General features: G+C 35.2%; 1 protein-coding gene across 1 annotated transcript; it reads left to right on the forward strand.

Moving 5' to 3' along the window:
- Nucleotides 1-1014: 1014 nt before the first annotated feature.
- Nucleotides 1015-1965, forward strand: LOC112919785 (olfactory receptor 4K2). The gene has a single exon (XM_025998308.1). It carries the CDS (start codon nt 1015-1017, stop codon nt 1963-1965), a length of 951 nt encoding a protein of 316 aa, XP_025854093.1.
- The last annotated feature ends 12117 nt before the right edge of the window (nt 1966-14082 follow it).

Raw genomic sequence — 14082 nt, forward strand, 5'->3', positions numbered from 1 at the left:
TTATATACTTAACACTGAATTACCCAAAGCCCTGATTCTACTGTAGATCTGGTAAGCTTAGGTGTTTTAGAAATGATTTCTATGGAAATATTTTAAATGTCTGCTCCTTTTACTTCCATCTCCTAACTCCTATTCTGTGGAGCTAAAATCCATAAAACAGTTTATGTCTGTTGGCACATATGAAGGGAGAATTCAAACAGGGGAGACACTGAAGAGCTTAATTTTTGTGTTCTTTCCCATAAAAATGATGTGATACAGTCTTTAGGAGACAAAGGTAAAATTTTAAGTCATAGAATTATAAATATTTGTAAGAGGAACAGACTCCTATTTTAACAAAAAAGAAATCTCAAAAGTTAAATGCCTTTCTCTGGGCTGTATGACTATAATGTAATAAACTTGGTCATAAAGCAATCTTCTTATATTGGATTCTTACTAATTTTCTGTTTCTGATGAGTTCAACAAGATAACTGTGAATACGTTAAAAATCTTCTCTGGAAATTTACAAGAGCTCTGCACCTGTTCATCAACGTGTTTTTGTAATGTCACATATATGTGATATAATTTTATATATTTTTCAATAAAGATATTCTTAGGGATGAACTCTAAATAACTGTGTGTGTGTGTGTGTGTGTGCATGTATTTAACACATTGTCATCCCAGAGCAAGTGCTTACTTGTTATTATCTGTAGGATTATATAGATGAATAGAGGACAAATATGTAGATAAGTAGATGCCTTCTGGATGATATAATCTCAATTTGATTGCTATTTAGTAACAAAAAAGAAAGTGTTATTTTCAACATCTATGACTTTACTGGTATTTCACTGTGATGTCTAATATTCTATAATTATCTTTCAAACTAACATACCAATGAAAATGGAAAAAATAGTAGAGATAGAGGAAACAGTCTATGAAAGTGGATTCTTGGAGCTTTTGCTTAAGTAGAATCACACTTTCCCTCTCTCTCTCTCTCTCTCTCTCTTTGATACAGGTTTTCACCTATCAATCAGGCCAATGGATGCAGCCAATAAGTCTGTTTCTGAATTTGTTTTGCTGGGACTCTCTAAATCCTGGGAACTACAGCTGTTTTTCTTCATGGTGTTTTCACTGTTTTATCTGGCAACAATCATTGGTAATAGCCTCATAGTCATCACAGTTATAGCCGACTCTCACCTACACTCTCCTATGTATTTCCTGCTTACTAACCTTTCCATTATTGATATGTCACTTGCTTCCTTTGCCACCCCTAAGATGGTTACAGACTATCTCACTGGACATAAAACCATCTCCTTTGATGGCTGTATCACCCAGATATTTTTTCTACACCTTTTTACTGGTACTGAGATAATTTTACTTATGGCCATGTCCTTTGATAGGTATATTGCAATATGCAAACCTCTCCGCTATGCTTCAGTCATAAGTCCCGGGGTGTGTGTTGCCCTCGTGGTGGCTTCCTGGATTGTGGGAGTCATGCATTCATTGAGCCAGGTCATATTTGCTCTCACATTACCATTCTGTGGTCCCAATGAAGTAGACAGCTTTTTCTGTGACCTTCCTGTGGTGTTCCAGCTGGCTTGTGTGGATACTTATGTTCTGGGCCTCTTTATGATCTCAACTAGTGGCATAATCGCCTTATCCTGCTTTATTATTTTATTCAATTCATATGTTATTGTCCTGGTTACTATCAAACATCATTCTTCAAAAGGATCATCTAAGGCTCTTACTACGTGCACAGCTCATTTCATTGTTGTCTTCATGTTTTTTGGGCCATGCATCCTTATCTATATGTGGCCACTAAACAGTTTTCTTATAGATAAGATTCTGTCTGTGTTTTATACCATCTTCACTCCCATTCTCAACCCAGTAATATATACCTTAAGGAATCAAGAAGTGAAGACAGCTATGAGGAAACTGAAAAATAGGCTTCTAAATCCCAACAAGACAACTCCTTTGCATTATTTTTAGTTTTAAATTCTAGTTCAAGTTTTAACTTTCTAGGCATTGTATGTCACAGTTTTGGTGTACAGAGGATTGTGACTAGGCTTTTATTTCTGGAGTTCTCATCAAATTGTAATTGAACCAAATTGAATCAAATTGTATTTTTTTCAAATTATAAATATTGAAACTACTCTCTGTCATATGTTTAAAATACATGTTAGATTTCAGAAGAGCAAGTTGGCATTAACAATTTCTTCCAGAAGCAAAGACTATCTAAACAATGCCTACAGTCCCTGTTTCAGATAGGAAATTCGAGATTAATAATATATTCATTGGAAAAGATGAACAAAAAATGAGAAAAGGAGGTACAAATTAAGGGGGAACTAGAAGATAATAGCATTTATATACAATTTGTCACTGAAGGGGGGGTGCGCCTTGGTGGCTCAGTTGGTTAAGCATCCGATACTTCATTTCAGCTTAGGTCATGACTCAGGGTAGTGAGATGGAGCCCAGTTTAGGGCAATGTGCTCAGCGCAAAGTCTGCTTGGGTTTCTCTCTCCCTCTCCTTACTGCACCCTGCTCCCTGCCCTGGCTCTCACTCTACCTCTCTCTCTAGAAAAATAAATATAAAATAAAATAAAATAAAATAAAATAAAATAAAATAAAATAAAATAAAATAAAATAATAAAATAAAATAATAAAATAAAAAATAACTCATCACTGAGTTACTCAGAGAATCATCCCTAAAATATGCCAAATTAATAATATTTCTATAAGCTTTAGAAACTCTATACTGCTGTAGGATTTTCCTCTGACAGTGATTTCCTATGTATATCCTTGAATCGTTCTTACTTAACATTTAAAACAATTCGTAATCTCTTCTATTGAAGAAAACCTTAGACATATTTAATTACAATTGTTGATAAGGCCCAAAGCAAATGGTCTAAGAGTCTCCACCACTAGCTTATAGCAAAGAAATAAGGTCATGACAACTTCTGATAATGCATTACGAATAAAGAGGCAGAAGAATTCTGTAAATTAGAAAATATTATGAAATGAGCTTCAGAGCAGTACATTTTGTTTTATACAGGCACTATGTCAGCTTAATGGCTGGGAAGTTAAAACTGGAATTAAATTAAGAGACACAGTTTATGATAACAATTTATGGAGAGCCTATGGCTTCAAAGTATTACATTGATTTAAACTACTTTTTCCAGGTGCCCGCTAGCTCAGTTGGTAGAGCATGAGACTCTTAAACTACTTTTTCCTTTTAATATTTGGTTGCAAAAATAATAAATCTAGCTTAGTAATCACTGTCAATGTAATAATTATATTTCTTTATACAAATAGGTTTTTTTTTTTTTTTTTTTTTTTTTTTTAGTTTTAAGTAGGTTCAATGTTAGCTTTAAGGTACACAAGGTATCACTAACACCTGCTAGTAGTTACTGGAATTGCAAGCATTGGAAGTCATGAAACACTTTTCCCGTGTGCTTTGCTTTGCAAATCATCTTTAAATGATGACAAAAATGAAAGAACTAATTGTTATTTGAAATTGACTAAATGATACTTATAGTGTTCAGTATATTATCCAACTTTTATGACAAAAAAATCTGTTACAACGACAGTATTTGATAAATATCAAGTTGTTCCTCTTTGGCATTATTGAGTAAGAAAAAAAACAAACAAGAATTATATATGCATTAATTATCATTGCTGAAAGAGAAGGTAAGAAAAGGAAATTCCTAACTGTTCATTTTAAGCCAAATTATAGGATAAATGTGTCTTTTCTTCATCAGTGTGTGTTTATTCATTAATGTATTAAATGAGGAAACACATTTACAGTTAATAATGTATGATATTCTCTTAAAAATGTAGGAATGGTTGAAATTGTTGGGTAAAAATGTCTACAGTATTAACATTAGTCTGAAATGGGAATAACCCCAGAATAATAGCAATAATTCTATTTGAAATAGGGATAAAATGGGTGAATTGAGGGTGTCTGTGTGAGTGAACTCTCAGCTACATGTGCAAATATGTTCAGGATTAAGGAATTCATTTATAAAAATTTTCTGGCCAGTGTTTTATAAATTCCATAAATAATTCTTTCAAATAATATATTTCTTTGAACAGGGAATATATGTATATATTTTAAGAACTGCTTTTTTCAAGATAAAACTGTCAAGCCTTTTCATAGGAATGTTGTCATACTTCAGTACTTATGTGGAGAACTATAAAGCTCAAGGACATTTGCCAAAAGTCTCAAAGGTGAAACTCATCTGCAAGGCAAGTCAATAATGAGACTGATTAGTTGGAATTATAGTAAGACTCTGCAGCTGAGAATGAAAAGGACTACAGATGGTCTCTGGAACTACTTAGTACTTATCCTGGTGGCTCAGCATAAAAAGTAAAGGTACAGGTTATCTCTATGTATTGCATAAAACTTAAATTTTAATTAGGAGCTCCTGGTGGGTTATATTATCACCATGACTCCTCATTGCACTGCTGACATTCTTTTATACAAAGGTAAGTACAGTGAAATTCACAGGCTCCCTACAACTTATGATGGTGCCATTTGCTACTAGGGCATCCAAAGCCAAAAATAATGTTTTCAAAGTATTCTAGATGATATTTATTAATCAGCTAATATAAAAAAGATAATATAAACATACCAGGTCAAGGATGGCTTTAACTGGTCTAAATTTCCAATAACACAATTGAGAGAGTATTGTGATTAGGATAATCTATAAGAAGACTTTGTTAACAAACAATTCCCTCTTTAGGTATTTGGGAAGACTGGAAATGACAAATTGATGCTTTCAAAATTTTAAAAATTGTCTTGTAAAATTAAGTGGAATAATAAAATGTAGGTGAAAATGTTAAAAATCAGGTCTAGTTGAAATGGTAAAATGTAAATTATAATATGTGACGGAACTGGATATCTGTAATAGCAATAAAAACTGCACATGATATATACTTCCAAAAATATTTGAGGAAAATTTCAGAATACAATATAGTGTAATGGTGGTGGATTTATATAGTGAATCCTGTTTTAGACCTCCTTTGCCTGCATTTCCTCCAAGGTCCTAGAATGGACCCTAACAACCACTTACTCACAATTTTGTCCTTGTTAATGCCTACCACCCAATTAATTGCCCCATCCCCCCAACCACCTCCCCTCCAACAACCCTCAGGTTATTTTGTAAGTTAAGAGGCTTTTATGGTTTGTCTCCCTCTCTGATTTCATCTTGTTTTATTTTCCCCTCCCTTCCCTTATGGTCTTGTTTTGTTTCTTAAATTCCACATATGAGTGAAACTGTATGATAACTGTTTTTCTCTTCAAATGGGCTTTTGGACAAAACATTTAAAGTTGACAAGAGAACTGAATAAATTCTTCCTGTTCATTCTCTATTACTATTTTTGAATGGTGAATTTTGGTTGTGTGTATCCAGACTTAAAACTAGGCAAAACAAGCAAGCAAGTGAACAAACAAAAAAACAAAAAAATAAAACAAACAAAAAACCAACCATGGAAACCTAAATCATGTGAACTTTTTGCATGTACTCTTAGAGTCCAGTGAAATACATTGAGCAATTTGATAGTCTTTCAGTTTATATGCTTCTGATAGGATGATTAATTTTTTAAAGATCAGAGTAGTTTTTTGTTTTGAATTATTTTAGTGGTATTAGTTATACCTAAGAGGTAAATATGTCAGAAGGGCTAACAACCAAATGAGGCTGGAACTGTAACTGGGATCATGGGTTGATGTATTCTGTCTATATGGCTGTTGGTATAACTTGACATTTTATCTTTTTCTTTCTGATTTTTTGTTAAATACATGCATACATCCCAACATCTATCATGTACCAAAATATCATGTTTGCACTTTTATTTATTACTATGATAATTTACACTGCCAACATAAGATGTATACCTATTTATATTTTATTGTCTCTTTAAAATTTACTTTTTAAAAAATATTTTATTTATTCATGAGAGACACACACAGAGAGAGAGGCAGAGACACAGGCAGAGGGAGAAGCAGGCTCCATGCCGGGAGCCCAATGTGGGACTTGATCTCAGAATTCTGGGATCACACCCTGAACCAAAGGCAGATGTCCAAACACAGAGCCACCCAGGCATCCCTAAAATTTACTTTATTGAGGAAAATGTTCAGGCCTGGAGGTTTCAGGTTTTTTCCATAGTAGCCATTTTATGATTACTAAATGCTAGCTTACTGTTGATTTTGCCTTATAACTTTGCTAGAACTCTAAGGCCACCAATAAAAGCTCATTTTCCCAGTTCCCTCACTCATCACCTACCAGGGCAAATTTAAAGAAGAAAATGTATTTTAGACTGAAATGCTAGTGCTAGAAATGGCACTTAAGCTAGAAATTTTATTTTACGTAATTATGTATCTACCTCAATCATTCTCTTTGTCAGAGTATAATTATATGGGTTGACCCTCAGTGATGAAAACAGAACACACTGTGTATATTAAGATTTAATAGAGTGCTTTGGATGCTCATAAAATCATCCAAAGAGCTGGAAAAGTGGGACTCAGGGGGCCACTACTAGACTTTCTGGAATCCAGAATAGACCCCAATAGTGACATCTTAAAGTCAAAGGGTCTTGATGCTATTGCCACTGCCTCACCATCCTCAACACCCTTGTTGCTCTGTACAGTCACTGGAATACAGGAGGGCTGCCACAATTGCTTCTCCCTTACATCTCATCATCTTGCTCACCAGCAGTGATTATATCAGTACATGCCTTCTGCTTTAACCCAACTTCTAAAGCTAATATTGTTACATCTAATTGGTGGAGCATAATTTGCAAAGAAAACCTTGGCTAAAAAATCAATTCACAGATTCCAAGTGTTTTATGCAACAGAAAACATACTAAAGGAGAGTAGATTAGAGTCTGAGTCATCAATGATATCTATTATATTAACACTCATTTTTATTATAGCCTTTTTACTGTAGAGTAAAACCAAGGTAAATAAAAATACATAGAGCTTATAATTTAATGAATTAGAAGGCAAATACCATTATAACCACATCTCAAGTTACAAAATAGAACTCTGCCAGTCACCTGGAAATTGTTACATTTGTCTATTTCAAGTACAATTTTTTCTCTCTCCCCATCCAAAATTAACCACTGTACTTTGACATTGAAAATTATTTGCATTTCTTTATAGTTTTATGTATTCATGTATACTCAAATATGCATCCTGAGACACTTGAATTTCATCTTGTCCGTGTTTTTTCCCTTTACTTTTAATGTACAACTCTCCTTCCCACCATCTCTTACATTTCTGTATAATTTATCTTTTGAGGAATCACAGCTATTCACTGGGCAGTATCGCCCCCGTCTGGAATGCATGATTGCATGCATATAGTAGAGCTCAACATATACATCTATCCTCTTTATATTTGTGGCAATTTACAAATCCAGAAACTTTATCATATTTGGTTTGATATCCTTTACAAGACAGACTAGGGATGGTGTTACGTTCTTTCATTTGGAGGACACTAATATCTTCCTCTCATTTTGGAATCAGAGCAGCTATTATTATTCAATGCCACAGCTTGTACTCAATGTCCTTAGTCATTTTTTTTTTGTCAAAAGTGTGTTTTCTATAATATTCCTCAGAACAGCTTCTTGAGAACCATATTCCTTAAATTCTGGCATATTGATAACAGTTTCTCTGATTCTTTAAACTTGAAAGTCACTTTGCTGTAAATTCTTGCTATCCCTTTATTTTCTTGAGTACCTTAAATTTAAATTATGACTCCTTTTTTAAGTACTCAGGAGCCTGAAAAACATGTGTTTTTCTATATTACCTGAGAACATTACAAGTTAGGAATTTGGGACTAATCTCATAATTTTTGAAGGGAAGCACTCAAATCCCATCCTGATAGTTATTAGTGGCCTCTCTAAACCAATCAAATACAATTCCATTGCATTTGAGAGATTTTTAGGACACCTAAATACCTAAATTTATAAATTTTCTTTAAAAATCTTAAATAAATCTGAATAAAAATGTTCAAGAATAACATATAATCGGGTTATTATCACTATATCTATTTAAGTTTTCTAATTTTCTTTCAAGGAATGTATAGCTTTATAGGTACCCTGATTTCTTATAAAATAGAATTCCTATAAATATCCTATAGTCCTTTTGCATCTGCTATCTCCATTTCTCATTTCACACAGGCTTTAACATATGAAGAGAGAATGAAACTCACTGAAACCATTAAAATAATTATGATGCAGAGATTACATGACTATTACTTTAATATATTGTGAACTAGCTCCAAAGGGACAGACGCTGCCCTTTATGTCTGTTTTACCTATATCTCATTAGTAAGGCACATAATCAAAGAGAAAAAAGAAAATATGAGGACTGGTTAAGGGATCTCTTAGACAACATAAAGCATAACAAAACAAAACAAAACAAAAACATTCACAATAGAGGGGTCCCAGAAGAAGAGAGGGAAAATGATGAAACTTATTTAAAGAAATAATAGCTGTAAACTTTCCAAACTTAGAGAACAAAAGAGTCATTCAGTTTCAAGAAGTACAGAAAGTTCCAAACAAGACAAACCCAAGGAGGTACAGAGATTAACACATAATAATTAAAATGTCAAATGTTAAAGATAGAATTTTACAAGTGATTAAGAGAGGCAATAAGTTATGTATAGGGGAAACCCTATAAGGGTATTAGCTGATTTTTCAGCAGCAACTTTGTAGGCTGGAAGGGAGTGGCATGATATATTCAAAGAGCTGAAAGGAAAAAATCTACATCGAGAATATTCTACATTAAGCAAGCTTATCATTCAGAATTGAAGAGGAAATAAAAGGGTTCCCAGACAAAAGTTAAAGGAGTTTATCACCACTAAACTGGCCTAGTAAGAAATGTTAAAGGGACTTCTTTAAGTGCAAAAGAAATGGTCACAATTAAATGTGAGAGAATTTAGATAAAAATATGTAAAATATGACTGTCTTCCCATAAAATGTAGAGGAGGGAGTAAAATAAATTTTTTACGATTGAAAGACATACATACAATGATAGAATGAATAAAAAACACAAGACCCATCTATATGCTTCCTGCAAGAGACTCACCTCAGACCTAAAGACACAGAGAAACTGAAAATGAAAGGTTGGAAAAACATGAGCCATGCAAATGCAAGTGAAAAAAAATAAGTCCAAGGCAGCAATACTTATACTAGACAAAATAGTCTTGAAAATAAACACTGTAACAAAAGATAAAGAAAGGCATTTTATAATGATAAAGGGATCAATCCAACAAGAGGACATAATAATTATAAATATTTATGTACCCAACATTAGAGCACCTAAATATATAAAACAAATATTAGTGGGCAAAATGAGAGAAACTGATGGTAATATATTAGTAATAGGGGAATTTAGCACCCCACTGACATCAATTGATAGATCATCCAGATAATCAATAACGAAACAGTGTATTTGAATGACACATTAGGCCAGATGGGTGTAACAGATATAAACAGAACATTCCATTCCAAAACAACAGAATATACATTCTTTTCAAGGCTGAACGGAACATTTTACAAATGAATCCTTGTTAGCCCACATACACAAAAAAAATCTCAGAAAATTTAAAATGTATCTTTTCCAAATACAACAGTATGAAACTGGAAATGAATCACAAGAAAACAACTGGAAAAAACCAGAAACACATGGTTGCTAAACAATATGCTACTAAAGAATAAAGGGACTAATGAAGAAATTAAAAAAATACCTGGAGAAAAATGAAAATGAAACACAGCAGTCCAAAAATCTTTGGAGCACAGCAAAAGCTGTTCTAAGAGGGAAATATATAACAATATAGGTCGACTTCAAGAAAAAAGGAAAATCCCAAACAACCTAACATTACACCTAATGGACTAGAAAAAGAAAGCAAAGCCCAAGGTAAGTAGAAAGCAGGGATGATAAAGATCAGAGTAGAAATAAATGACAGATTAAAAGAAAAAAAATGAAATCAAAAGCAGGTTCTTTGACAATATAAACAAAACTGATAAACTCTTAGCCAGACAAATCAAGAAAAGAGAAAGGACCCCCAAAACAGAATCAGAAATGAAAACCAGAACTAATGGCTCATACTACTGAAATACAAAACATTGTAAGACAATACAACAATATCTATATGCTAACAAATTGGACAACCTAGAAGAAATGGATAGATGCCTCATAACATGAAATCTCCTAAAACTGAATCAAGAATGAAAAACCTGACTATACTAATTACTGTTAGCAAATTAAATCAATAAAAAAAAAATAACTATGCAAAGCAAAGGTCTGGGACCAGATGGATGCACAGGTAAATTCTACCAAACATTAAAAAAAGTTAATGCCCATTTTCCTGAAACCATTCCAAAAAATTGAAAAGAAAGGAAAGCTTTGAAATAGATTGTATGGGCCGGCATTACCCTGATACCTAAACCAGACACAGACACCACAAAGAAAGAAACTATAGGCCAATATTCCTAATGGACAGATATGCAAAAGTATTAGCAAAGCATACCCAACAATACATTAAAAGGATCTTTCACCATAATTATGTGGGATTTTTTCTGGCTATGCAAGGATGGTTGAATATGAATGCGATAAACCATATCAACAAAACGAAAGGTAGAAGTCATATAACTGCAGTACAAACAGAAAAAGTACTAGCCCAAATTCAACATCTGTTCATAAAAACTCTCAATAAGGTGGGTTTAGAGGGAAAATACTTCAATATATTGGACCATATAAAAAGACCATATAAAAAACCTACAGTTAACAACATACACAATGGGAGAAAACTGAGAACTTACTCTTAAGATCAGGAACAAGATGAAAATGTCTACTAATATCAATTTTTTTAAATAAAAAATTTATTTTTGGGATCCCTGTGTGGTGCAGCGGTTTGGCGCCTGCCTTTGGCCCAGGGCGCGATCCTGGAGACCCGGGATTGAATCCCACGTCAGGCTCTCGGTGCATGGAGCATGCTTCTCCCTCTGCCTGTATCTCTGCCTCTCTCTCTCTCTCTCGCTCTCGCTCTCGCTCTCTCTCTCTTTCTCTGTGTGTGTGTGTGTGTGTGACTATCATAAATAAATAAAAATTAAAAAAAATAAATTTATTTTTTATTGGTGTTCAATTTGCCAACATACAGAATAACACCCAGTGCTCATCCTGTCAAGTGCCCCCCTCAGTACCCTTCACCCAGTCACCCCCACCCCCCGCCCACCTCTCCGTCCACCACCCCTAGTTCGTTTCTGAGAGTTAGGAGTCTTTATGTTCTGTCTCCCTTTCTGATATTTCCCACTCATTTTTCTCCTTTCCCCTTTATTCCCTTTCACTATTTTTTATATTCCCTAAATGAATGAGACCATATAATGTTTGTCCTTCTCCGATTGACTTACTTCACTCAGCATAATACCCTCCAGTTCCATCCGTAGAAGCAAATGGTGGGTATTTGTCGTTTCTAATGGCTGAGGAATATTCCATTGTATACATAAACCACATCTTCTTTATCCATCATCTTTTGATGGACACCGAGGCTCCTTCCACAGTTTGGCTATTGTGGACATTGCTGATAGAAACATCGGGGTGCAGGTGTCCCGGCATTTCACTGCCTCTGTATCTATGGGGTAAATCCCCAACAGTGCAATTGCTGGGTGGTAGGGCAGGTCTATTTTTAACTCTTTGAGGAACCTCCACACAGTTTTTCCAGAGTGGCTGCACCAGTTCACATTCCCACCAACAGTGTAAGAGGGTTCCCTTTTCTCCACATCCTCTCCAACATTCGTGGTTTCCTGCCTTGTTAATGTTCCCCATTCTCACTGGTGTGAGGTGGTATCTCATTGTGGTTTTGATTTGTATTTCCCTGGTGGCAAGTGATGCAGAGCATTTCCTCATGTGCATGTTGGCCATGTCCATGTCTTCCTCTGTGAGATTTCTCTTCATGTCTTTTGCCCATTTCATGACTGGATTGTTTGATTCTTTGGTGTTGAGTTTACTAAGTTCTTTATAGATCTTGGATACTCGGCCTTTATCTGATAGGTCATTTGGAAATATCTTCTCCCATTTTGTAGGTTGTCTTTTAGTTTTGTTGACTGTATCCTTTGCTGTGCAAAAGCTTCTTATCTTGATGAAGTCCCAATAGTTCATTTTTGCTTTTGTTTCTTTTGCCATCGTGGATGTATCTTGCAAGAAGTTACTGTGGCTGAGTTCAAAAAGGGTGTTGCCTGTGTGCTCCTCTAGGATTTTGATGGAATCTTGTCTCACATTTAAATCTTCCATCCATTTTGAGTTTATCTTTGTGTATGGTGCAAGAGAGTGGTCTAGCTTCATTCTTCTGCATGTGGATGTCCAATTTTCCCAGCACCATTTATTGAAGAGACTGTCTTTCTTCCAGTGGATAGTCTTTCCTCCTTTATCGAATATTAGTTGACCGTAAAGTTGAGGGTCCACTTCTGGATTCTCTGTTCTCTTCCATGGATCTATGTGTCTGTTTTTGTGCCAGTACCACACTGTCTTGATGACCACAGCTTTGTAGTACAACCTGAAATCTGGCATTGTGATGCCCCCAGCTATGGTTTTCTTTTTGAAAATTTCCCTGGCTATTTGGGGTCTTTTCTGATTCCACACAAATCTTAAAATAATTTGTTCCAACTCTCTGAAAAAAGTCCATGGTATTTTGGTAGGGATTGCATTAAACGTGTAAATTGCCCTGGGTAACATTGACATTTTCACAATATTAATTCTTCCACCATGAGCATGGAATATTTTTCCATCTCTTCGTGTCTTCCTCAATTTCTTTCAGAAGTGTCCTGTAGTTTTTAGGGTATATCCTTTGCTTCTTTGGTTAGGTTTATTCCTAGGTATCTTATGCTTTTGGATGCAATTGTAAATGGGATTGACTCCTTAATTTCTCTTTCTTCAGTTTCATTGTTAGTGTATAGAAATGCCACTGATTTCTGGGCATTGATTTTGTATCCTGTCGCACTGCCAAATTGCTGTATGAGTTCTAGCAATCTTGGGGGTGGAGTCTTTTGGGTTTTCTATGTACAGCATCATTTCATCAGTGAAGAGAGAGAGTTTGACTTCTTCTTTGCCAATTTGAATGCCTTTAATGTCTTTTTGTTGTCTGATTGCTGAGGCGAGGACTTCCAGTACTATGTTGAATAGCAGTGGTGAGAGTGGACATCCTGTCATGTTCCTGATCTTAGGGGAAACTGTTTCCCCATTGAGAATGATATTTGCTGTGGGCTTTTCATAGATGGCTTTAAAGATGTTGCGTAATGTTCCCTCTATCCCTACACTCTGAAGAGTTTTGATCAGGAATGGATGCTGTATTTCATCAAATGCTTTCTCTGCAACTCTTGAGAGGATCATATGGTTCTTGTGTTTTCTCTTGTTAATGTGATCAATCACATTGATTGTTTTACAAGTGTTGAACCAGGCTTGAATCCAGGGGATAAATCCTACTTTGTCATGGTGAATAATCTTCTTAGTGTATTGTTGTATCCTATTGGCTAGTATCTTTTTTTTAAAGATTTTATTTATTTATTCATGATAGACATAGAGAGGCAGACACACAGGCAGAGGGAGAAGCAGGCTCCATTCAGGGAGCCTGACGTGGGACTCCATCCCGGGACTCCAGGATCGTGCCCTGGGTCAAAGGCAGGCGCCAAACCGCTGAGCCACCCAGAGATCCCTACTGGCTAATATCTTGTTGAGAATTTACATCCATGTTCATCAGGGATATTGGTCTATAATTCTCCTTTTTGGGGGGTCTTTCTCTGGTTTTGGAATTAAGGTGATGCTGGCCTCATAGAACAAGTTTGGAAGTATTCCATCTCTTTCTATCTTTCCAAACAGCTTTAGTGGAATAGGGACGGTTTCTTCTTCAAACGTTTGATAGAATTCCCCTGGGAAGCCATCTGGCCCTGGACTTTTGTGTCTTAGGAGGTGTTTGATGACTGCCTCAATTTTCTCCCTGGTTATCGGCCTGTTCAGGTTTTCCTTTTCTTCCTGGTCCAGTTTTGGTAGTTTGTGGTTTTCCAGAAATGCGTCCATTTCTTCTAGATTGCCTAATTTATATAGCTGGTCAT

Source organism: Vulpes vulpes, chromosome 15 (genome assembly GCF_048418805.1).
Source record: "Vulpes vulpes isolate BD-2025 chromosome 15, VulVul3, whole genome shotgun sequence".
NCBI lineage: Eukaryota > Metazoa > Chordata > Mammalia > Carnivora > Canidae > Vulpes > Vulpes vulpes.

Bases quoted from the DNA above. Each gene is read 5' to 3' on its own strand.
- LOC112919785 (XM_025998308.1), top strand. From the start codon at position 1,015: ATGGATGCAGCCAATAAGTCTGTTTCTGAATTTGTTTTGCTGGGACTC.